At 46.7% G+C, this 25945-nt stretch overlaps 1 protein-coding gene across 3 annotated transcripts in view; it reads right to left on the reverse strand.

Moving 5' to 3' along the window:
* Positions 1-7725: 7725 nt before the first annotated feature.
* The window catches only part of adamts6 (ADAM metallopeptidase with thrombospondin type 1 motif, 6), a 48699-nt gene continuing 30479 nt past the window's right edge, over positions 7726-25945 (reverse strand). For all 3 annotated transcript variants that reach the window (XM_030342027.1, XM_030342026.1, XM_030342025.1), the window contains exons 16-25: positions 25472-25605; positions 22515-22638; positions 21503-21583; positions 19570-19733; positions 18268-18406; positions 15632-15761; positions 14750-14954; positions 14019-14195; positions 9913-10072; positions 7726-8003 (exon numbers count right to left, since the gene is read on the reverse strand). In XM_030342027.1, the coding sequence (XP_030197887.1) occupies positions 7894-8003; positions 9913-10072; positions 14019-14195; positions 14750-14954; positions 15632-15761; positions 18268-18406; positions 19570-19733; positions 21503-21583; positions 22515-22638; positions 25472-25605 (1424 nt within the window). In that variant the 3' untranslated portion in view covers positions 7726-7893. The remainder of the gene's footprint in view (positions 8004-9912; positions 10073-14018; positions 14196-14749; positions 14955-15631; positions 15762-18267; positions 18407-19569; positions 19734-21502; positions 21584-22514; positions 22639-25471; positions 25606-25945) is intronic.

Raw genomic sequence — 25945 nt, forward strand, 5'->3', positions numbered from 1 at the left:
TAGCTGTAACCTTCGCATGTATTGAGATTTGGAAGCAGGTATTTAATAGTATTTTCTTTTATACAGTACCACGTCATTGATATTCTGCTGTCGTCGTAGATTGTGTGTTCCCTGCCAACCTCCTTCATAAAATGGCCTTTCCTCTAATGCCAGGTTTGTCTCGGTTGAAAGCGTGCCCTGGTCGGTGTTTATGGGATAGCATTCACACTGTACTACTTGTGTTACAGCAGAAGCGGTGTGAGAATACTCCGTCATTTGGGACTCCGGTAAAACGAGTCGAGGGCCTTCGGGGCGACGCGGCATTGTGTTAAATTCTTGCTGGTGGGTCTGTGGTCGCCTCAGTGAGGAGGACTATCGCTGACAAGAGCTCGGGGGCTCGCCAAGATCCCTAGCGGGTCCAAATAAGTTCTATGCATACGATTCCTTGGATCCGAAGGAATTGGACGAGACCAATCAGGAATGAACGCTATTTCCCAGGATTTGCGGGCATAGAAGAAAGCTAGTCAAAACAATAAATGCAGTCCAACCAGTATAACCAAGAGGAAGGTCAAAACTGAAAGACTCAAACCTCAAAAATATTTTACCTCAAACAAAATGGTCAATTTGCATTAAATTACACACAGGGTGGTTGTTATCTAACCTCTTCCATGGATTCGATGAAAATATCTCCATTTAAGGATTTTCTTTCATATTTTAAGAGATGGCTGTTAAATGATTCATTCTTTAGGTAAGAATAATATTACACTAACGTGTCCAAGAAGGGAACGGCCTCTGCCATATTGTGTCTTCTTGGCTCTTTGAGTTCTAAATCACAGCTAGTACCAATCAAGTTTAATTACGACAACTTTTCACAAGCATGTCCAGAAAAGCTTGCCACAATTTGGTTTATTTGAGCTTTTAAGTCTGAGAGAGACCGACATCACATTAAACCTTTTTTTAAAAAGATTTATTGGTGTTGTTATATTGCAAAAGTATTGTTGTTTGCCAGCTATAAAACTTTACAAGAAAGATTTGATAAATAACATTATAAACAAAGTACATATATATACCCATTTAATGACTTCAAAATCAAGTTAAACATGCTTCAATGCGATTTACATTTTCATCTGTATTCCATTAACCTAATTATAATTTTAGTTTATCTTAATTTCAATTTCAGCTGTCATTATGTCTGTTAATAATCCTGCGGCTACGAGTGTTTTATGTGTCTGTTGACCAAAGTTGGTAAAAATGTGCTCTATTCCCACAACTGTGATGTCTCACTAGCTTGCTATCGCTATTAGCATAGAGCAATCCTCTATGGGACTTCCTGTAGACTTTTCTATTTATAGCACAGGGGCTAGCGCTGCTGTTTTGCTGGCTAATTCCTTCACCTTGAACGGGTTCGTCCCCGGCATGGAATCAGCTCCAGACGTTAGTCTTCACCTTCGCCACGTCGTTCCTGCATGTTCAGGATCAGAACCAATCCCTTCTCCAAATTGAAGGAGTAGCTGCGATCTTGGACGCAACACAGTGGCCCATTGGTTGAAGTGAAAGTGGATGTGAACTGTACCTGAACTGACCTGCAGCAGAGGTAGACCTAATTTGCGTTTGTTCCTTCCCGCCAAGGATCGACATGTCCCATCAAGGGCATTCCAGCTGGGGATTCTGTCAGAAAACGTTGAGTACTCTGGTGTGGTGCAAAGGGCACATGGCTGTAGCCATTTCTCCATCGGTCGTGTCCCTGCTGGCTCTCTCTCTCTCTCTCTCGCTCTGTCTCTGTCTCAAGACGGTCTAGACCACGGTAGCATCGTAGCAATACGTCAGGAATCTGCATTTCTTTGAAGATTCCTGACATATTTGCACGCTCTTCTGTACTTCTGTACCTGAACATTCCAGGAAAGGCAACAGAGACGACTAATTGCTTTCAACCTGCAAATAGGTTCACCCGTTGCGCAAGCGTCTTTTTGGAAGTATCGTTGGTTTCTTGAGATGGTATTCATCCTGCATTGTAGATATACAGAGAGAACCCGATGCTTTACCTCTGGAACAAAGGAAGTTGGAGAAAACCCTCCACCCGATGCATTATCTCACTCTTATGATCGCATTTATTCATCCACCGTTTACACTTGTGCCCCATCAGTAGAGTGCCTATTGATTCTCTATAAATATAATCTACTTAAGTGACGGGGGCTGAACCCGGTCTGCCAAGACGGAGGGAGGAGAAGAGGCTCTGAGAGCAGGAAAAGCCCAGAAAGTGCCCCCAGCTACCGGCCAGGCCAGAACCATTGGCCAAGAGCACAATTACTTTAATAGACTTTGGTATTCTCAAGTCGCATCTGGGTGATGTGGTCATTGATGTGGACGACCCACCGTGGCCGTAATGCACCTTATAGTCCCCGCACAAACAAACCAATAGATCAAGCAGTGGTGCGCGCTTAAACACAAACAACAAACACAATGTGACAAGCTCTATTAGCATTCATCTAGTTCCCATCAAGCCTCACAATGTCTTTGGGGTATAGTTCTGCTTCAGGCTTTAGAGCGGTGGATTCCCTGGAGAAGGGTGAGATAAGCTATAGATATTTGATGATGGATTTATGCCCACCATTTTTTTTTTAAAACCTTTCAGACGTCCTGTATATCTATACACAAACTTACTGCCTCATGATTCATAGCCACGTGCAAACTACTACTGATCACTTAGTTTGTAGTAGAGCAAAGTTACGTTACCGACATATGGTGATTTGGTTAAAAACAATTTAGGTAAGAGCAGATTCACAAAAGTTCAAGTTGGGGGTCACCAACATTTTCAGAGCTAGAGACAGGGGCCAAAAAAAGGTTGAGGAATCACTCAGGTAGAGGTTAATCAGAACAGCTGCTGACGAGACGAGGCCTGCTGACCGCACAGCTGAACGGTCTGCTGTGATTTTAATGTGTGTTTGTTGTCGCGTGAAATGTGGAAACCGCAATCTAGTGTGAAGAGGCTACTTTCACTCTTCCTCTTCATCTTCTGCCGCCGCTGCTGCCCCAGCCCCGGGCTGCTTTGATCTTTCTCCTCCACCACCTCCTCGAGGATAATCTGGACCTCAGCTGTGGGAGCCAGCCGGAGCCCAGAGTGGATAGCAGGTGCTACCACCATGACCTTCACATCCCAGTAGGGGTTCCATGGTGGGGTGGAGGTGTGGGAAGCATTCCAGGCTGTCAGACCTCCTCGGTCCAAGCATGCACTGTCTCGGATCACACCATCTGGGGGGGGGGGGGGGGGGGCACTTTTTGGCTCCTTTTTTTATCGCTCTCCCCCACAGAGGAAGGGCCCACGGGTGGACCCCACCCACAACACTTGACGACGACACCCGTAGAATAGAAACCACGGCGGTCTTTGATATGGGTCTGATAAAACCAGGCAAGGGCAGGATATCTGTGTTGCTTCACACCTATCTGATCCCTCACACCCCTGGGGAGGAACGCTCAAAGGAGCCGACAGCCACAAACACAATTCCTTGGGTCTAAAATAGATGTTCTCCCAATGCACCGAGTGAAGCCGGGTTCCTATCCTTGCACTGGTGTTGTACTCTGTGTTATACTGTATATGGTCGCTTCACTTTTGCTGGTTTGGGGGGCAGGGGGGGGTGTTATCGGCTCTAAAAACAAGTATTGGCTTCAGTAACTGTCACTCTAGGTCGGCCTATCCATCCTGGACCTAGGTGGAAACTCCTTGATGTCACTGGAGGGTACATCTTGAAGTGACCGATCGACTTCACACCTGGTGGTGAAATGGGGGCCCCTAGTATGTCCTATGACCACAATAACTACCTTGAAAAGGGAAACCCTGTTCATTTTGTTACTTGTGCTGTTATTCATTGTATTAAAGTATGCTCTAAGCTATGACTTTACACTCCTTAGAGTCGTGTGCGAACTCTAAACACATTTTCATTTCAAACTGACACAGTTGCGTGTCTGACGCAATCCACACCGGCTAACTCTGGCTTCATCCATTGTGTTCAACATTCCCCGTCGGCCTGAAATCCATCCATCCATTCTCTCTCCCTCTCTCGGTCACTGTCTCTCTCCCTCTCTCTCCCTCTCTCGGTCTCTCTCTCTCTCTCTCTCTCTCTCTCTCTCTCTCTCTCTCTCTCTCTCTCTCTCTCTCTCTCTCTCTCTGTATTTCCCTGTGTCTGTCTGTCTGTCGCTCTCTCTCTGTCTCTCTCTCTCTGTCTCGATGTCCTTCTCCCTCTCTCCCCCAACCTCTAGCTCTGCAATGTACGGCTTAATGTAATCACAGAACCCAGCCGACTGCCAGCAGCAGGAGACGGGCCGCTGGGCCAGACAAACAGGTATTCTTAACGGGCTGCATTAGCCCAAACACACCATCTGTCTTCCCCTCGTAATGGGAGACAGTGGATTAAAAGCAGAGGCCGGTGTTTCCCTGCTAAGTGGGCCACTTATTGTTTATTTGGATTTCATTACCGGGGGGGGGGGGGGGGGGGGGGGGAAGGAACACCTTAGGTTACCTCAGAGTGAATCCAGACCGGGACCAACGAATAAGAATATTTCCATAATCATGGAACAATACACGACAGATGCTTGATGCTCTTTAGAATCAGCAAAAAAGTTTGAGGTAGACATTGTTTGTTGCATGGCTTTATAAGCGTTGTTAATGAGATGACTTTAATAGTTGTGTTATGTTGGAGAGACCACTAATATCACTTAGATGATTACTGATAATGAAGTGTCATTGGGTATTTTTACAAGCCAATCTGGTCTATGGAAGCCAATGTATGACATGTAAGGCTAATCCTGTTGGATTGAGTCACTGGCTCCATCCATTCCCATTAGTTCAGTGACATTTAAACCGACTGCATGTATACACAACCAGCATCACCAGCATGCAGTATCTAACGTCAATACACCTTATCAGTCTGTACACACGCTCTACACCAGATGTGTGTCTGATCTACTTTTTGAGTTATATTTAGAACGTTTAAAAGTAAATAACTTAACTTTTTGGAGATAAAAGCGTTGCCCGTAACACCAACACGTTTCAGACTGGATGCTAGTTTGGCCGGGGAGTCCCCTTGGATATCACGTGTTATGACAAGCAGGGAAAGAATGAATTGTACACACAGTCTCTTTCGAACCGGCTCTTTTTTATTATTTTATTAGATTTTATTTTGTCTACTTAAAAAAAAAAAAGTTTGTGAAGGGCCAATATTTCACTGCACTTTTTTTTCACTATGCTTACATAAAAAAATTACATGCAGTGAAAACAAGGTACGACAAGTGACACAACGCAATAAATTAGCATATCATTTACATTTGAAAAAAAAAAAATGTAACAGTGTACCAACATTAATACTGAATATAAAATATACGCAAACTAATCACATATTGCTCTTCGCATCTCTCTTTTGCACTTAAAGTACAGCTATAATAATCAATGTGACATTCAAACATCCCCAAGTTCACAGCAATGAGTACCAGTTTGATTGAGTGTCAACGTGTTTTTCCAGAGGGTTTCGGAGTAGACGCACGAGGCTTCATCGCCATGATGAAGCCCCCGTGTATTTATTCAGTCTCAAAAAGTCTTCTTCGAATTCATTGTCTTTTTAATAATTTCCTCGATTCATGGTTTGATAAGGGAACAAATGACACCTTGCAATAATATTTTTTTCTTTACACTGAAGGTGGCTACGGAATTAAAGTAGCAGTAGCAGCAGCAGCAGAAAATGTAAGTGAGACTTGTTTGTTGCAACAGTTTTAGAAGATGATTTGACACTGAGACTGGGTTGCTCGGTCTCCTCAGTCGTCTCGTTCAGCGCTTTTTAGCGTTGTCCCTCGAGAGTACAATATCGTCTGCATATAGACGACTTAATCCCAAATTTCCATAGGTGTCCCCTCCACTCAACCAGTTATGACATATGACATTATGTCACGGGTGTAGAAATCCTACAACGATTTAACCCCCCCCCTACCCCCAACAACAAACTTGGGCCAAAGTCCTCGTATCGTTAGCACCCCCAAAATAAAACCGACCAATACAATTGACACATGGAAAATTCCCAGTGTGAGTTAAAAAATATATATGAGAAAGAATTTTACAAAACAATAACATGACCAGCATTGAAACCATAACAGAAAAAACAATAGGAAATGATGTCGTCCGTCTCATTGTTTGCTCTATGGAATAGCACCAGAAGACTATGAGACGACCATTAGAAGACCATGAGACGGCTGGATGCCCTCAAGAGGAAGGTAAACGCGACGCTCCGTAGGAACACATGAGCAGGAAGCACCGTTCGGTTGGCTGTGTGTTTTTCACTTGGAAGAGAAGATGGTACCGAAGAGAAGAAGGCTGGAAGAATCAATGATCAAGAGTAGGAACAGGTACTTGGAGTCTGGAAACCGACTTGAACTTGAGTGTGTGGGTTTGTGTGCGCGTGTGCGTCTGTGTGTCTGTAAATCCTGAACATATAACAAAGCTTTGTTTTTTTACGGGCTGTTGAATGCTTATATGTCCTAATCGATTCAATGTTGCAGCCATGGGACACTTTCCAACTACACAACACGTGTGCGTACGGCTTTCTGCCTTGCAATTCCAATGCCAATAAGCGGACCACAGCACCGGCCGTTGGCAGTGGAATAACAACAATATGGTCCTTCAAAATATATCCTTCAAAAAACGCCCTCTCCTCCCCTTCTTCCCTCTGCCTCCCCACTCTTCCTCTGCAGGGATGGTTGGTAAAGGCTTGGTGGGTAACAGTCAGTGTTTGGCATGGCCTAGGCACCGTGTGACAAGGACTTCTCGGTAAACCAGAGGAACTGACCAAGCCTGCTCTGGACTCACGTTAATGACACTGTCTGGAAAGAAGGCACCCTTATGTGGGATGAAAACACAACAAAAGCATTATAACAACGGCAAACACAACACAACGACAACGAGGAGAAACCCTTGTGAAATCATCTATTTGACCGATTTCTGGTCCTTGGTTAATGTTATATTCTATAGTATACGAACCCTTTGCAATTAGTAAAAAAAGAAGAGTTACAGTATGTGAAAGGGTTTGTAAATAAGTACAGTATGTAACATGTGCATTCATTCCAGCACAAAATTTAATACGAATGCAATCGCATTATACACACACACACACACACACACAAACACACAGTTTCCGACAGTAGGCTACTTTCAGGACACAAGTACATGATGCACAAACAATGATGAAAAAACAAAACCAAAACCATGACTTAGAATTGTATAATAAATATACAGTACGCTGATGTGTGTGTGTATGTGTGTGTGTGCGTGTGTGTGTGAGAGAGAAACATTTTGAATTGTAACATACGTATTTCTCTAACTTGTTGAAATATTACAACTGAAAAAGTGCACCGAAAAAACATTATCAGGCGACGTAACCGACAGCAACACTGCCGTGGCGAGAAGGATGAAGTCCGATGTAAAGGTGGTAGAATCTTCTAGAACAGTTCCTAAGGGCCATCCTCCGTGTGACGTGTCCAGCACTTTGGATTCATAAAAACAAGACGATGGAAGACCAACACTTATACCGATAATTATTATTATAATAAAATAACAATACTAACATTAATCTTCCGAATTACACTTCACAGAAGTGAAAATAAAATAAGAATACAAAAAATGAAAAAAAAAAAAACGTTTGTGTCAGCATTCTGGCTGAGCAGTGGTTTGGGGTTCCAACATGGAGGGCACAGGGAGGTGTGGGAAAGGTCAATCTGTACTCTCTCTCCCTCTCCCCACAGTGTACATTTCCCTGTCTCTCGCACTCTCTAAATGCCAGTCTGCTCTTTTAGTCTTCCTCCCATTGCTTACCCCCGCCTGTCCTCCATCTTAGTTTTTGTCCTCTGTGGCTTTTCCGTCTGTCCGTCCGTCCCTCCTCAGTGCCCTTGACAGGTCTTGCAGCACATCTGTCTGAAGTAGGCCCGGCTGCAGAACTTAAACTTCAGCACCAGTGGACAGTACGCCACCTTGTTGACATCCTTGCATTCTGGAAGAGCGAGGGCGAATGACAACACATTTAATACGTCTATTGCATAACATTACTCAACGGCCAGGCCAAGACGACACCAATGCAGTGTAGGGCGTATCTTCACACCGAAGCCATGTATTCGTCTTTTTCCTAGTGTATATATTATTCGCTTTGGAGCATTCCCCAGGGAAGAACGCAGGAATAACAGGAGGTTTTTTTAATATATTCTTGGGTATGTCTTGACTGAATGGACATGACAGACAGTTCGAGAAAGGAGAGTGAGTTGAGGAAGAGACACTATGACATGTAGCATATGACCGCAGGTGGGACTCCCTGGGTCGCTCCAAGGCATCAAATGATATTATATGATATTATATATTCTATACATCGCGGGTTGATCTAATGTGTCGCCCCAGATGGAATAGTTTTGAAACCAAAAAATTCATTTTCAGAATTTAGCCCGCAAGGTTTTGTTGACATGGACTTAGTCGCGTGTATATACATGTACTGTCTATTTTTATATTTGTGGGTTTATCAACGTGACGTGTAATAATATATCCATATGCAATCTGCAGAGCCCCTCTGTTCCCGTGGTTACGGGGTCTACGGGGTACCCACTAACCTCAGCGCTAGTGCTCTCTGGAACTACAGTTGGACACAGAAACAACAGAGAATGAGACAGATCCTGGTCTTGTTCAGCACCCGGGCAGAGTGCCATTGTACCACACACACACACACACACACACACACACACACACACACACTGATATAGACTTACTGACACACACACACACACACTCTCTCTCGCTCTCGCTCTCGCTTTCGCTCTCTCTCTCTCTCTCTCTTTCTCTCTCTCTCTCTCTCTCTCTCTCTCTCTCTCTCTCTCTCTCTCTCTCTCTCTCTCTCTCTCTCTCACACTAATATAGACTTACTGACACACACACACACGCACACACTGATATAGACTCACTGATACACACACACACTCTCACACACAAACTCCCTTTCTCGGGCTGGATGGAGGAACACATGTACTGTAAGAGCCTTATCAGGGTACTGGTGTCTTCCCTTATTAGGCGTCAGCCCGGGCCCTGGCCCGGCCACACGGCACAAGACGCTGCATCAGAGCTGTCCCCCAGCAGAACAATTAGCATTCAGCTAATCCCATTAGCCAACCGTAGCACTAGCTGCTCTTCTCTGTAGCAGGGCTAATCGACAAACCCCCGCGACCCCTTCTTCATGCATCTGATCAGCGATCGACACGGTGTGGGTTAGGGTGGATGAGAGAGAGAGACTAATCGATTGGGCCAGGATCCAGTTCATTTTACTGAGGAGAATAATGTGGCTGGCATCGTTTAGTGCAAGCATGGCGGCCGGGCGTGTTAGGCTGGGGATGGCGTGGGGAGGGATGTGGCCACGGAGACGGCGCAGTATTTTTATTTGCGTTTTGTAGAAATGCAAAGCGTGTGTAAATTAGCCTAAACTTGAGCTCTTTTATGGAAACTCCTCTCCCTCTTTCTCTCTCTCTCTCTCTCTCTCGTATTGTGGTCGCCAATCCTGCCATGCTTTACTGTTGTCTATGGAGTTTTGTGTTTCTGTTCACCTAGCACACGCCAACACACACACACACACTCAATTTCCATACCCTTGGATTATGCTCTTCCCTACGTTGCCATATCTACATGGTTGTGATTCCATTTGCACTCATTGTGGTTGGTAATCATGGCAAGTTTGACTGTGTGCGTCTGTGTGTATGTGTGCCTGCCTGTGTGTGTGTGTGTGTGTGTGTGTGTGTGTGTGTGTGTGTGTGTGCGTTTGTGTGTGTGTGTATGAGTACACACACACAAACGCACTGCATGGGGGCTTTTTGCATTTCGTATGTGTGTGTGTCTGTGTGTGTGCGCGTGCGTGGGTGCCATGGTCTCACCGTCGCCGATGAGGATGGGCGTGGCGGCGTCACACTTGCTCTCACACTGCTGCATGGTGGTGGGCCGGAGGGAGTCGGAGCAGTCGGCAGACATCTGCCCCGTGTAGGACAGACACTGGACGGTCCTCATCTGCTGGCCCAGGCCGCACTGGGCCGAACACTGGGAGGAGGACACACACACAGACAGCGAGGAGTCACCACACGGTCAGGTGATCAATTCCTGAGACGACCCGACGGGGCACACGGTCAACATATCCGTTTCTTTGTAATTTGGCAGACCGTCAAAAAAGACTCACCAAAAAGTGTTCAACAGACGATTACATCTTAACTAAGCTAAAGGCTCAGTTCTGGTCCCACGTCGACGTAACGCAATGACCACGCAGATGCTTCGACGCAGTCGTGAACCCGGACCAATCACTTGCTGCTGCATCGCCTCAACGCAGCAGCAAAAAAGGTAAACATTTTTGGGAGCCGCATATTAGACCCCTAGGACGCAAGGAGGGTCCGCAAGGACGTAATGGGTAAGCCCCCTTGCGTTGCGTCGACGTGGAACGAAACCTTAAGATGTAGTCGTCTCGTTTTGATTAAAACATTCTGCTTGAATGCTGTCAATTCAGAAACATGGTTCAGGAGTATGTCGACATCGGGGCATATCACCCAGGGATGTCCTCTCTTGACTTCGGGTTACGGGTTCGACACGCAGGGCGAAAAACAACTTACCGGCGACCTCATCCCACCCGGCCTACCCTGCTATTTTGGAGCAATTTAATCAATCAGTCCATCAGTCGATGAAGGGTGATTATTTTGTACCCACAGGATGACGTAGTGCAGGTGTACCTAATCCTTCCAGGTAAACTGAGCTGTCTGAGCCAATCACCCAAAAGGATAGGAAGAACTGAAGCGCTCCGCTCTCTCTCACCGGCTGTACTTTGCGGCCCGGGGCCACATGAGTCCAGTCCCTGCTTGTGTTCTTCTACGTTTGTTTCAAACAAACATTGTGATAAGAAGGGAGACGAGAGATCAAGAAAATGCAGTAATCTGTTTTGTACCTGTAATCCCTGTAATCCCTGATATAGCTCTATTATGGCTCTTCAAAATAATTGGGTTACTTAGATCAGGCTTTGGAAAACAAGACTTGTGATAGCAAGTAAGCACAAGTTCTCCCCCATGGTCTCCTGTTCTGCTTATTTCTTGGTGACTACCTCTAACACAACAAAGAGGGTCGTGTATATGGCTGTAAATCATCTATACGATAACACTTTCTCAGCAAGAGCATCATATATTTGCATATATTTGCAACCCCCCCCCCCCCCCCAGCCCTCTTAAGGTCAACGAAAAACTCCCTTTGTTTTCGAGGAACAGACCTTGAGAGGGAACCCAGACAGAGGGATCCCTCCTCCCGGGATGCTCAGGAGTGCAAAGCGTTCCATAGCAGACAGACATAACAAGCAGAATGGTTCAAGTCACATTAAGTTGATACAACACACACACGTGCACGCACTCGCACTGACACGCGCTGCTCAGCGAGCCAGCGCTGCAGTACAGCTGAGCTGGCTGTTGACCGTCCGCCAGCATGACATGAGTGTCTGACTGTCTGTCTGTCTGTCTGTTCCTCGGCTCGCACCCGCACCCGCCGCCACGCACCCTGTCACCTCCGATGAGGCTCCACGCAAGCCCGGGATCTACATGTCATCCCTTCCCAATTACAGCGTCTTTATTAGGGCCCTGACAGATGGCCTGCATCAATGGGCCCAGTCTTAAGAGGGGATTTCAGCCAATGACCTTTCTAGCCTGGGAAACCAGCCTGCTTGCGAAACGCGTACTTTTCTTTTTCTCTCCTTTTCTTTTCGGAACCCGGAGAGAGAGGGTTTCAAACGCGAACCACAAAGTGGTGTGTTTGAAGCGGGGAGCAGCTGTGTGTCGTCGGGAGTGTTGACCTCTGCGCGTGAGGACTTTGGTCTTCGGCGGAGACCTAGCCAACGAGCTAATCCTCTTTTTTGACTTGCGTAGTACAGAAAGGTTTACCGGCACTGATGAACTTCTGAGATGTGTTTCACGTCAGTTTTTTTAAGGGCGGGGGGGGGGGGGGGGGACTCGTTGACATTACATTCAATTAATTCAGCTTACAATAAGTGAGATCAAAAATGAAGATATAGCCCAAAAAGTGCAAGAATCATTTGAGTACATACAAACCCATAACACAAGCAAAGCGTAGAGTAGCCCTGCACATGTGAGGACAGTGTTTGAAACCCCCCTGTTTTTACACACGAGCACCGAGTGTTAACCAGATATCAAAGAATGACAAGGCTCTTGTTCCAGTGACAGTTCTATATTTCACCGGGACATGTGGCTGACAATCGCCCTAACGAACAGAGCGAGTCAGAGCGGGGTTAGCCCGAGAATGCTACGTGCCGGGCGTGCTCCTAAGTCGCGTTCTTGGAAGTGATCGAGAGGCAGAGATAAACTTCAAACAGCCAGCGGGGATATAACTGCCACAGATCACACACACCAGACCTGTTGAAACACATGCGCACAGGAGCAGGTCACACACACACACACACACACACACACACACACACACACACGCAAAAGCAGAAACACACATGCTGAAACACACACACACTCAACTGCACACCGACACGCAGTCTCTCTCTCACACAAACGCACACAGTCGCATGCACACGGCCCCTTACAGACGAACACAGCCACACAAACATGCACATCGCTACAAACGCACACACACATGCTGACGCACAACCCAACAAGCAGACAGCACACAGACACAACTCCTCCCCCCCCCCCCCCCCCCCCCCCCCCGGCCGGCACCCCAACACACTCTCACACACACACACACGCACACAGAAAGCAGTAACCCACTGCAAACATAAACACAAGCACAAGCAGCGTACGTCATCGCCTTTTTCCTTGAAAACACGCACGCGTGTCTTCCAAGTATAAATTAAGTTCATCGCTCAGCAGCACCTGGGGGCCGTCTGCTCCATCTTGGTTCTGTTAGAGAGTCCTCTGGGTTCCTCCAGAGGATTACCCCTGCTGGCTGTTGATTGGACCAAGCCAAAAGGTCAGAGCCCCGCTGACACTGTGCCTTTATTTATGAACAGAACCAGAGCTCTCCCTGGATAGTCTGGCGGGCTAGTGGAGCGGGCTGGTGCTCCACGTGTTGTCACTCCCAGCTGTATAAGGTTCCGGGTTTGTATCCCCCTCGGTGTCCTTGAGCAATTCTCCTCTGAGACCCCAGGTCTTATCTTGAGTCGGGCTCCGACTCAGGATTACTTTCGTGGTTGATTAATCAAACCATTGTTGTTTATTTTTTCTCCTGAATGATCGATTAGTCATTTAGTCGATAAAATGACTTAAATAATAGCAAATGCATCAGAGCCTAACCCAGTGCAAAGTGAAGTTTTAATCGGCTTTGCTTTGTCAGACAAGCAGCCAAGGAAAACCAAACTCTTTAACAATGATCCATGAAACTAATATTTGATTTGAACTGAATCGAACATTAATCATAAAATGATTTGTTATTTGTACTTGAAAAATGAATTCAAAGAGTAATCGATTATCAAAATTAGATTACATCAATTCTGGTTGCAACCCTACGAATATGGTTCTCTGTTTTGAACCCAAATTCCACCGCCTAACCTGCAGGTAACCCGAGCCCTAACCCCTGACTGCTCCTTAATGACATGTACTCCACACTTCGTACAGCAGCAGATCAATGTGTCTTGCTGAACGGTACAGGACTAGTCTACTGGTTGGGGTGACTCCTAGCCAAAAGGTTCTGGGTTCAACCCTTCAGTCCCACAACCTAACCTGTAGGGCGTCCTTGAGCAATACCCTAACCGCTAGCTGCTCCTATCTCAAAACCCACTCTGAGGCACTTAGGATAAAACAACCAGGGACCAGAATGGAAACAATCCTTCGGGCTTTATTGTGTCATCCCTGACTTTTTATGTATTTTAATGTATGATACGGCCTGCTGTTTACATTTAATATCAAAATGGTCAAATACAATCAACCAATCAATCAACCAAACAGTAAAGACCAATCAAAGATGGCCGCCGTGTGGATGCGTGCGAGCCACTCCTTACCTGTCCCCATTCGCCGGGGATCCATCTGGGGGGCGGGCAGCGGCCCAGGCTGCAGCGGATCCTGACGGGGGGCTTGGCGTGGCCGGGGCAGTGTGCGGGCGGGAAGGCCTTGGTCTGGTCGCTGCTCTTGCACAGGACGATGCGGTGCTTTAAGCCCAGCCCGCATTTAGGAATGCACTGGAGGACAGCAGGGGGAGGCATAGGGGGGGGGGGGGGGGGGAGGCAGAGGGGGGGGAGAGGCAGAGGGGGGGGGGGGAGGGGGGTATCACTGTTAAGCCTCTGCCACGCGATACTCCAGTAAGAGTCTTACACTGAACCTGAGACAGACAGAGCCAAAAGCACTGGATTTCTGTCGAGGCAGAGTTGGTATTGTGTTATTTGCTCTGTGTGTTTGGCCACGTTAAAATAATTCTTTTAATATTCGGTGTACTTTGATGTACGTTGCCGGATTTGAGTTTAAAGTTGAAGAAGGAAAGGGAACCTTTCCACAGCTAAACCGAAATATAAAACTGTTGACTTTAAATGAGCAAAAAATGTACATTTTCTTTGTCATTGCTTCATATCCTGAGATAGGCCAGTATAACAATTCAAAACCCATTTAAAAAAAAAAAAAGGGTTATTTCACATACTGTTTAATCATGCGAGCTCATTTAAATGCACATAAAAGTTAATTTTCTTTTCCATTGCTTCATCAAGCACACAATGCAAACCAGCGTTGGGGGCGGGTGTACCTCGGACCAGTCCAGGGTGACCCACTGCGGCGGGCAGGACTGGTTGTTGCAGGGCTCCCTCTCGATGGGCCTGTGGGTGAGGCAGTGGCTGTCCTCCACCGTCTCCTCCTCGGCGGGTTGGATCCGCCGGATGCACAGCACGGTCCTGGTCCTCACGCCCCCGTCACACGTCTTCCCGCACTCGGACCAGTCCCCGATGAACCACCTGGGAGGACCAGGGAGAGGTGGGCCAGAGACGGGGTAGGTTACTCTGTCCTGTGCCGCAGTGCCGCCAAAGGCAGAGTCAAAGTGAACATTATTGCCAGGCCGAAAATTGTGAAAATGTGCTATTAATATATTTACCGCGCAACATATAACATGTAACAGAGTGACATAACAAGATAATAGTGCAAAAAGACCATAACAAATAAACATATGTAGACAGACATTGCGTACATTATACAGAATGGAATATTCACAGTGTTTTGAGGTAACGAAACCGAATACTGAAAGTGGAGTTTCGCTGAAGATGAGACTGAAGAAAGCTCATTGTTGTGAGTGGATACCTCAAAGGAAAGTGGAAACCTTAAAACTCAGTTTAATAATGCTGGCCGGGTTTGTGTTCACTGTGAACGGCCAATCATGCACTTACAGATCCCCGAATCCAGCAACGCGACAACGCAAGTAAAAGGCCCCGTTGACCGTGATTTGAGCTCCTCTGCCATCAGACCTGAGCTTATGGCCCAATCCCATTTCTACCCCTTACCCCTTCCCCTTACCCCTCCCCCTTGTTTTGAAGGGGTAAGGGGAAGGGGTAAGGGGTAGAAATGGGATTGGGCCTGTGAGTGTGTAGTGTGATCTGTGGGACGAGGTGCAGGGTGACGGGGTGGGGGGGGTACGTACTCGGGGGGGCAGGGCTCTGTGTTGCAGGCCCTCTGGTTCTCCGAGGGCCTCCCCTCCAGGTCACAGTAGCTGTTCTGCACCACCGAGTTATCGTCCAGCCGCTTGCACACTATCTCCTGCTTCTGGGAGCCTGTCGCACACACACGCACGCACGCACGCACACACACACACACACACACACACACACACACACACACACACACACACACACACACACACACACACACACACACAGATATTGACACACACACACATTTATACAAACATCCATGCAAAAAATAAGTAAACCCTTTGGTATAGGCAAATAAAGATACGATGCACATTTAACTATAGTATGACCGGAGCCGGCCTCTGTGCTGGGTGCCTTGTTGGGGCTGAACTGGTCTCCCCCTTTCAGCGTGTAGTAAATCCAGACATGTAAATTCCTCCTTCTTTGCAGGATATCTTGGCAAATCACTTTTACAGAGCAGAAACTCTTTTCTTTGGCTCGCAGATACAGAGTTACCCCATCACTGACCAACCTCCCTCTGTGCACTGTGTGTGTGTGTGTGTGTGTGTGTGTGTGTGTGTGTGTGTGTGTGTGTGTGTGTGTGTGTGTGTGTGTGTGTGTGTGTGTGTGTGTGTGTGTGTGTGTGTGTGTGTGAGAGAGTGTGTCTGCGCCATACCAGCTTCTCTTGATCCCCATGGGACATATTCAGCACCAGATTTGTCTGGCAGATGTAATAAAATATGAATGTGTGTGTTTGTGTGTGTCTGTGGGTGTGTGCGTGCATGCATGCGTGCGTGCGTGCATGCGTATGTGTGCGTGTATGAATGTGTGTGTGTGTGTGTGTGTGTGTGTGTGGGTGCACGTGCCCCCAGACAAAACGACTCTGGGCTACTGTTCTAGAACGTTGGAGCTCCCTTTGAATGCAGTCAATACGTCCCTCAACCTAAGTCTGTTAAAATCATTCTGATAACACTATTGCGACACAATGTCCAACGACATTTGATGAGTAGTGGAACATAACGTACTGAGGAAGGCTAGTGTAACTATCTAGCTAATCAATCATTTGGTGCACTTCGGTCTCAGATCAATCGCATTCTCAGCATCAATTCAAGTTTACGACATTGTGGGATGCAGAGTAGTAATAGTCCAAGGATTCTTCAGCTATGGAACGGCTCCCCAAGCAACCCTGGTCGTACTTGGTCATGCTTCTGCAGAAATATGGAAAACTCTTCCAGAGCTTGACAACTGGGGAGAAATACTATTTTCTGTTATTTGAAACCCATTGCTTTTGGGCTAAAAGGTTTGGTTAAGTCGTTTTGTTTTTTCTTGTGGGGTGGGGTGGGTTGGGGCCAGGGGGGTCTTGGCAGAGAAGTCTGCTGTGGTTTCGGGCCTAAAATAGTTGGATTCCTGACTCGTGGCCTATATCTCAAGCAAGGCTAGTGAACCATAAGACTGCATCTCATTCATAGAAACGACACCGTGTTTATCAACTGCGGCTGAGATGTGGGAAAGGAAAAAAGCGACCACATTTATTATGGCCCCAACAAGAAGGACCAAGTAATGATTTTGGTGAACCCTTCTTAAAACGATGATACGGGACACTGCGTTTAGTTTCTGTGGGGGGAGATGAACAAAAGAACCACTACGCGCATACACACACACACACCCGCTAAGCGTGTAGTCAAGAATGTCTAGGAAAGTAAGACCCTTTTAAAAATAACTTTAGAAAAACAGTATGTGGCAATCTTCCACGGGTTTTTGCTGAGTGTGTGTGTGTGTGTGTGTGTGTGTGTACATGTGCAAGTATGTTGGAATGAGTGTGTGTGTGTTGGAGTGATGTGAAAGTGTGTTTGTGTATGTGTGTGTGTGTTGGAGTAATTGTGGGAGTGTGTGTGTGGGTGTGTGTGCATGGTCACATATGTTTAGGTGTGTGTGTGTGTGTTTGTGTGTGTGTGTGTGTGTGTGTGTGTGTGTGTGTGTGTGTGTGTGTGTGTGTGTGTGTGTGTGTGTGTGTGTGTGTGTGTGTGTGTGTGTGTGTGTGTGTGTGTGAGAGTGTGTGTGTGTGTTGGTGCGTGAACGTATACTAGCGTGAGTGTGTATGTGTTTGCATGCAGGTATGTTGGAGTGAGTCTGTATGTGTGTGTGTGTGTGTGTACATGTGCAAGTATGTTGGAATGAGTGTGTGTGTGTTGGAGTGATGTGAAAGTGTGTGTGTGTATGTGTGTGTGTGTTGGAGTAATTGTGGGAGTGTGTGTGTGTGGGTGTGTGTGCATGCTCACATATGTTTAGGTGTGTGTGTGTGTGTGTGTGTGTGTGTGTGTGTGTGTGTGTGTGTGTGTGTGTGTGTGTGTGTGTGTGTGTGTGTGTGTGTGTGTGTGTGCTTGTGTGTGTGTGTGTGTGTGTTGGTGCATGAACGTATACTAGCGTGAGTGTGTATGTGTTTGCATGCAGGTATGTTGGAGTGAGTCTGTATGTGTGTGTGTGTGTGTGTGTGTGTGCAGTTCGGTGTGTGTGTGTGTGGGTCAATCGGAGGGAGTTTGCGTGTGTGTTCGTGCACATGTATGTCAGCAGCAGCAGTATGCTCAGTGCATGTCCGTATACGGTGTTCTGGGGGAGCGTCCACACACCGGGCCCGAGGGCCTCGTACCTCCGGCGCAGGTTGCCGAGCAGTCGGCCCAGGGCTGGTGGTACCAGGTGAAGCCCACCTCGTTGTCCCCGCTCCCCGTACGCTGGATGGGCACGTTGAACTTGTAGCGGATGCCCTGGTTCTGCTCCTGGAGCAGCACCTGCATGGAGGACACTCAGAAGGTGAATGCTGTTATTGATACCCACGTTGATGTTAAAGGAATTTGGATTATGCCAGGGCGGTTGCTTGTTCCTGATTGGTCCATAAGGATCGGTGGAAGTACATGATTTTTCATAAACGGGGCACCTCTGCCTTCTAAGAGTTTGAAAAAAAATACTGATATAGATTAAAGTAATTAATGGTAACTGTGGTTTAAGCGGAATAAACCTCTCTGTTCTGTCGCATTTGTGGAAATAATGTGAGACGCGATCACAGACACACACACACGAACACACTCACACTACACAACATACATGACAAACGTAATCAAGACACACTTAATAGTACATTGTTTATCATTAATAAAGTGTTACAAAGTGCTTGAACATGCACAATAAAAACTATTACTTAAGTGTTGAGAATTCACTCCGATTTGATGAATATAGGCAGGGATAAATCAACAAGAAGCCAGGGGTGATTTATCTGTTAAATCCTTAACAGGTTAATAATGTGTTTATCAACACATATGTTTCCTGATCTCATTGTTTTCCCAGTTATTCTCATTCATCCGTTCATTCCTCAATCGTCAAGTCATCATGCGATCATGCGATGCCCTGTTTGTATTAGCAGACGTCAGGCGGAACCAAGAACCCAGTAAAACCAACTCACACACAAACACACAGACACACACAAACAAGCACGCACGCACACTAGCACACACACAGAGACACACGCAGAAACACTCAAGCACGGACACATATATACACACACACACACAAACAGACACAATAAGACCTGGCCCACATCTCTGACAGTTTAAGCAATTTTATGGACTTCTTACCCTAAAAAACTAATTCAGGTCACAGCTGTTTGCCAAGCAGCGCAAACAACTGAGTTCGCCCCCCAGGGGATCAATATAGCATCATCGACATCGCACATATGGAATCGATCATGTGTTCACCCTACCCCACCCCATCCCAACCTCCCATGACTAGAGATAAGAACTTTTCCTTATCTTATTCCCCCCAATAATCAATAAATTCCAAACTCACGATAACTCACCCTCCAGATGAAACACATTTTGTCAAGAGGCCTGTAGCGCTTAAGAGCCTCATTTCTTTTTTACGAATTCACGATTATCGGATATTGCCGAATTCCGCGTACCATGACAACCAGGACCTCGGTGGTGGCCCCCAGCGCCTCGAGGGACTCGGGTTCGTCGGAGGGCCGTCGGTAGTGGAAGGAGGTGCCGGCGATGTCGAACTTCCGGGGCCAGTCTATGGTCCAAGCCCCGTTGATGTAGTAGTCATCTCCCTCCGATTTCAGCGCTAGGACACAGGAAAGAATGAACAGAAATGTTATTTAATGTTAGTTATAAGAATTAATAAAAATGTGAGTCCTGCCCGTGGTCCTTTGCTGCCTGTCCTCCCCTCTATCTCCCATAGCTTCCTGTCCTTCTCACTCTTTCATAAAGCATAAAAATGCATAAATAAATCGCTATTTTTTTAATGTTAATTAGCAAGCGATTGGGAATGTGGCGGGATGGTCTAGTAAGGGGATTAGGTTGTTTTAATCTTAGCTGAATGGTCCCGACTCGCCCTTAACCCCTACCTGCTCATTAATGACGTGCATCAAAGAAAAGCTCTGGATGTAAGTGTCTGCTAAACGGCTGAATCGTAAATAGTAATGGTCGGTTAAATCTAACGAGATAGTGCTGTTTTGAAACAGGGTTGCCGTAATTGATCGTCATTTAAGCCTACTTTTAAACATCTGTCTGCAACTTTATCTGTTTAGCCAACGTTAAAACTGCTTTGCACATAAAAAAAAGGATGATAAACATAAAATTGAAGTTCAAGCCCATGCTAATAATTATCATGTGCACTCACAAACACACACACACATTTGGTTTGAGGGGAGTAAAAGAAACACACACTACACACACACTCACACTTCAGGTGAAAGCTTGGATGGATGTCATGAATACCGATCTGTCTGGTCGTCACAACAAAAGGTTGGTCTCCAGGGACAACAGCTCTGAAATATCTACTTTCTACACGTTGACTTGGGGCCAAATTTGGAGGCCCCGTTTTCTATGGCTCTGTAGTCCTACTCTTCCTTCAATCCAGTATTTACACAGATGGGACACGAGACAATACTATCAACATTTCTCGGTGGAATTTCAACACGTTTTCACTGTCGGCGTATAACAATTCAGACAGAACCGTTCCACTTTAGGGACGGCGATCTTCTGCTGGTGTTGGAAAATGTAAACAGTGAGTAACAGTGTTATCGTTTTAATGCGGCGGTATGAAACACAATGTGCTTTTGTTCCACAACATCCAGACAAGACAAGTCAAACATGGCACTTTAAATACGAGTTCAATGTAAGCAGCAATTCAAACATGGGCATACAATGAATTAAATATTTCATTTCCACCCCCCCCCCCCCCCCCCCCCCCACCGCACCAAAAAAAGAAGATACAATTTAGCCGAAATCGGTCGTAAATTCAACTCCGCTGTCTGTTGTGAAGTGTGTCTTACTCCCTCAGTCCCGCCCCCCCTATCCCACCCCAGGATTGACAATAAATTCAACAACGCCAACCCACTGATGCTTCGGGTTAATGGAAGTCATCGTTCCCCCCCTGCCGTCCCTCCACGCTCCAAAAAACAAAACTAATTTAATCCACTTTCTTGATTGTTTTAGTTTTCGACCCTGCCGGTGTTGCAAATCTTTTTTGTTTAGTCTGGAACGGAGGAGTACAGGCCACGGCCAAGCTTGCCATTACATATCGATGAGAGATTCAGGAGGGTTTCGCAAGACAACTGGATATTTAAACCAGCTTTATAGCTCGGGGTAGGGGGCGGTTGACGGAGAGGAGACTGACAATGGAAACATCCTAATATCACTCTTTAATTGCCTGTTGTTGTTCATTTAATAAACATTAGATTTGTTTATTGATCCCAGATTGTGGTCATTATTGCACTGCGCACAACAGAGTGAGTAGCGGCTTCGAGATACATGGCGTAAAAAAGTCCTTAAAAAGTTTTGCTTGGCTTATTGTTTGATGGCGACATTGATTTAGAGCGCTCGACTTACCGATGTAGTTCTTGGACATGCCGACCTCTTTGATTTCGATGTGGACCGAGCCCTTTGGTATCTGAACCACCTCCATGTAGCCTATGAGAAACAACATGAGGCAACGCAGGGACGATTCTGATGTCATGAAAGATAGGTTGCATGAGTTTATTTTGTGGTTCATGAGTTGGATTAATCGAAAGAAAAAACACGGCATTGAATGGAATCAACGACATGAATCTGACCAAATGATTCAACGTATGTGCAGACATACACACACACCGACAAACATACACACCCACACGCAAGGACATGCGTCGAAACTGCACGAACATGTGTGCACACTGCACGAACATACACACACATACACAAACACATCCACGTAAACGTATGCAGCATGCGCAAGCCCGCATGCACACACACACACAACCACACACAGATACACACACACACATATTTTTTTCCAAGGTTTGCAGGCCATAGAAGTAGAAATATGCTCTATGCGTTCTTTGTCTCTGTTTATAATGTGTTGTGTCTCTGTTTATAATATGTTGTGTCTCTGTTTGTGATATGATGTGTCCCTGTTTATGATATGTTATGTCTCTGTGTATGATATGTTGTATCCCTGTGTTTAAAGGTCCCATGGCATGAAAATCTCACTTAATGAGGTTTTCTAACATTAATATGAGTTCCCCTAGCCTGCCTATGGTCCCCCAGAGGCTAAAACTTGCGTTTGGTGTAAAATGAGCACTAGGTATCCTGCTCGCCTTTGAAAAAAATGGAAGCTCAGGAACTCGGATTTGGAATGTGGCCCCATATGTCGTCATAAGGAAAATGGTTACCACCCCTTTCTCTGTGGGAACGCCTTCAAATACTGTGTTAGGGGCCCACTAATATCTAGATTAAAGCATCCATAAAGTAGCATGCCATGGGACCTTTAATATGTTGTGTCCCGCCTGTTTCCCGCATGCATGTGTGTGTGTATGTGTGCGTGTGTGTGCGTATGCGTGCGTGTGTGTGTGTCTGTGTGTACCTCCTCGCGGTAGGGAATCGTTGAACAGGCCCTCAGTGGCTTCACATGTGCTGCCGTCTGCTCCACACACACGGCAGCGGTCCTCCTTGGCGTCCGAGCCCAGGATGTTGTCACAGCCCACATGCTGTTGCAGGACACACACACACACACACACACACACACACACACACACACACACACACACACACACACACACACACACACACACACACACACACACACACACACACACACACACACAAACACGCTGTGAGGGACTGCTGTGTGTGAGGTTTTCATCCTTGAACGTCCTTTTTTTCGAGATCCCAACGATTCTTTTGTCTCTCTGTGTCTCTCTCTCCCTTGTGCTCTCTCTCTCTTGCGCTCTCTCTCTCCTAAACCTTGTTCACACTGTTCTCATTGACCTTGCATGGGGCGCTCGCGAAATTCATTGTGGGTCCGTCCGTCCATTCGGCTCCGTGGCCTTCTTTAAAAATAGCTTTTTGATGCAGTCCGTGTCCTGCATCAAAAAGTTGATTAATGTTCAACTTTTCAGGCAGCGGATCCGTCGGCCAATCATATCGCGGTTATGCAAATACCTTCCACGCGTCTACTGGATCCATTTTGCAATCGCAGGCAGGAAGAAGCAGAAAAATTCCGGCCGTAATTTTTTTTTAAGAGATGTGAAATGATACGATTGTTTTTTGTCACCTGTTGTTTGCGTCATCTTTTGTATTTATATCCACGCATCGGCTTTGTAGCGGGAAGCGATTCGATTGGCTGCAGTATGCGTCTACAGTACACAGACTAGTCCCCTATACATCAGACACGCCCTCGGTCATCCGTCAACGGACGCTTCCCGCTACATGTGGAGTGTATTTGCATAACCGCGATCTGATGGCTGACGGATCCGGCGCTGCCTGAAAAGTTGAACATTTCTCAACTTTTTGATGCAGGCCACGAAGCCGAATGGACGGACGGACCCACAACGCATTCTGTGTGCGCCCCATTCAAAGTCAATGAGATCCGTCGACGGACGGAGGTAGTGTGACCAAGCCCTGAGTGAGCCCTCTCTCGCCCTCTCTCGCCCTCTCTCTCTTTCACCCTCGCGCTCCAAACACTTATTTTCATGTCAGCAACCTTTCAGCGCTCTGACACTGCCACTCTCTCTCTCTTTCTCTCTCACACTCTCTCTTTCTCTCTATCCCTCCCCCTCTCTCTTCCTCCCTCCCTCTCACTTTCTTTCTCTGCCTCCCTCTCTGTCTCTCTATATCTCTCTGTCCCCATCTCTCGCTCCCTATCTCTCTCTTTACCCCTGTTTCTCTCTAGCTCTCTCCCTCTGCAACACATGTCCACAAACATGGTCCTTTGAGGTTCTCTAATCTCTGGAACAAAAAGTGTTCCAGAGATCCTCCGTCACGACAAACAGAACCAGTCCTTCTAGCTAAGAAGTCTCTCCACTGGACCACAAATAATACAGCTTTGTGTGAACAAATTATGCTTATTCCAAGCACGCTCATGGATAAATGAACGTAATCAGTTTGTTATGTTTTGTTTCTATGACATTGCAGATAGTATTCTGGAGGGGATGTCACAAATTCACACAGTGGTCTACAAGGCCGAAAAGAAACAAAAGGTTGATCTCATTCTGTAAGCCACAGCAATACACAGAGATATACGCATACACACCCATTGCGTGACACACTGTGCCATTATCTTGTGACAAAAAGGGCATTAAAGCCCGCCCTCACCCAGCCTTACCCCCCCCCCATGAAACAGTTGTTATGGCTTCCCATTCAGTCTGATATAATACATGTTTATTAAATGGTTATTTTAACTAAACATTTAATTGTAAGTTGGGCATGTGGGTTTCCTGTTTTATACAAAACACAATTCTGGTCCAAGCTGCAGAGCGTGATAAGATTCCTTTTGATGATTGTGAATCATAATTCACAATCGACTCTAAGCGATTCAGAAGGCTAGATTGTTCCACAGTATGCAAGGGGCAAAATAGGTGGAAAGTATTACTGGGCTGCAGTCTGTGAGTCACACCGAGCTCCTATCCAAGAGCAAGAACGTCTTGAATTCTACAAAAAGTGTTCTTGATGCTGCTATCGATTCCTAACCTTGCGAGGCAGCTGGACTCACCAGATTACCAATCCCGCAGGAATCCATCTCACCGGGTGTCAAAAGATGCGTTTGTGTCCGAACCACCCCCCGCTGGGGACCAATCAGGGTCCTTTGAGGAAACGACGTGATCCACTCCGTGATGGACACTGACTGACCGATGGTTCATCCCATCACCTAGCCAAAGAGCTTTTTTGAAGCGCATCGCCTTTTCCGAGGCGTTTTCAAGGACGACTTCCCAGATGGTTCTGTGTAACAAACCACCCGGGGCGTCGGGTTAACAGATCTCCTAAACAAGTGAAATCAGCGTACCGGCTCACTCGCCGTTATAGGCTCTCCACGGGGAACGCCGTGAACCCTCTGTCTTTGTATATTGAAATACAAACCCATTCAGAAAGGATGAGGTCCTCTTAGGAGTGAGAGGGGCGCCTCAAGGCTCAGTTATGGTTCCACTTCGACGCAACGCAATGACCGCGCGGACGCTTCGACAAAGTCGTGAACCCGTTTTGGTTCAGCGTCGGGCTTTTGATGGGCGGACCAATCACAGCCCTTAATGCTGCGTCGCCTCGACGCAAGCTAAAAATGTGTTGGGAGGCGCACGTCAGGCCCTTGCGGTGAACGCAAGGAGGGTCCGCAAGAACTTAAAGGGTCCGTAAAGCCCCCTTGCGTTGCGTCAACGTGGAGCCACACAGCCATCAAGGCCTGAAGCGACCAATCCCGGGCAGCCGAGAAACCTCGCGGCGATTACCACGGCAACTGTCCCCGACTGAAGGTTGAACGGCGAGGTGGCGCCCGGCGAGGTGGCGCCCGGTGAGGCGCGTCGCTGGACGTGTCCGGCAGGGCCGCGTTACCTTGCATTCCCCGTTGATGCAGATGTCCAGGGAGTCGGCCTGGCAACGGGTCCCGTCTATGACGGCCGGGGAGCGCTCGGTGTAGAAGTTGTAGCCCTCCGCCAGACAGTTGAGTGCACAGGGCTTCACGCCGCCTAGGGTACGTAGACACACACACACACACACACACACACACACACACACACACACACACACACACACACACACACACACACGTTGTTCACCCAGGCTTATGAGGTGCTTAACTTGTGCTCTGTCAACAATGTGCCGTATCATAATGTTTATCTCTGCTGGAATAATGTTTTCCTTCACGTTCCGTGTTTATTATTCATATTTGATTTCTACTGCTCATATTATAGATTTATTTTTCGTATATATATATATTAGACATAGTTCTTTCTTTCGTATACAGTGGATATTTTCAGTTTTGAAACCGTACTGCAATTTGGATGCTATTACCCGTCTGGAATGAAT

Source organism: Gadus morhua, chromosome 19, assembly GCF_902167405.1.
Source record: "Gadus morhua chromosome 19, gadMor3.0, whole genome shotgun sequence".
Classification (NCBI taxonomy): domain Eukaryota; kingdom Metazoa; phylum Chordata; class Actinopteri; order Gadiformes; family Gadidae; genus Gadus; species Gadus morhua.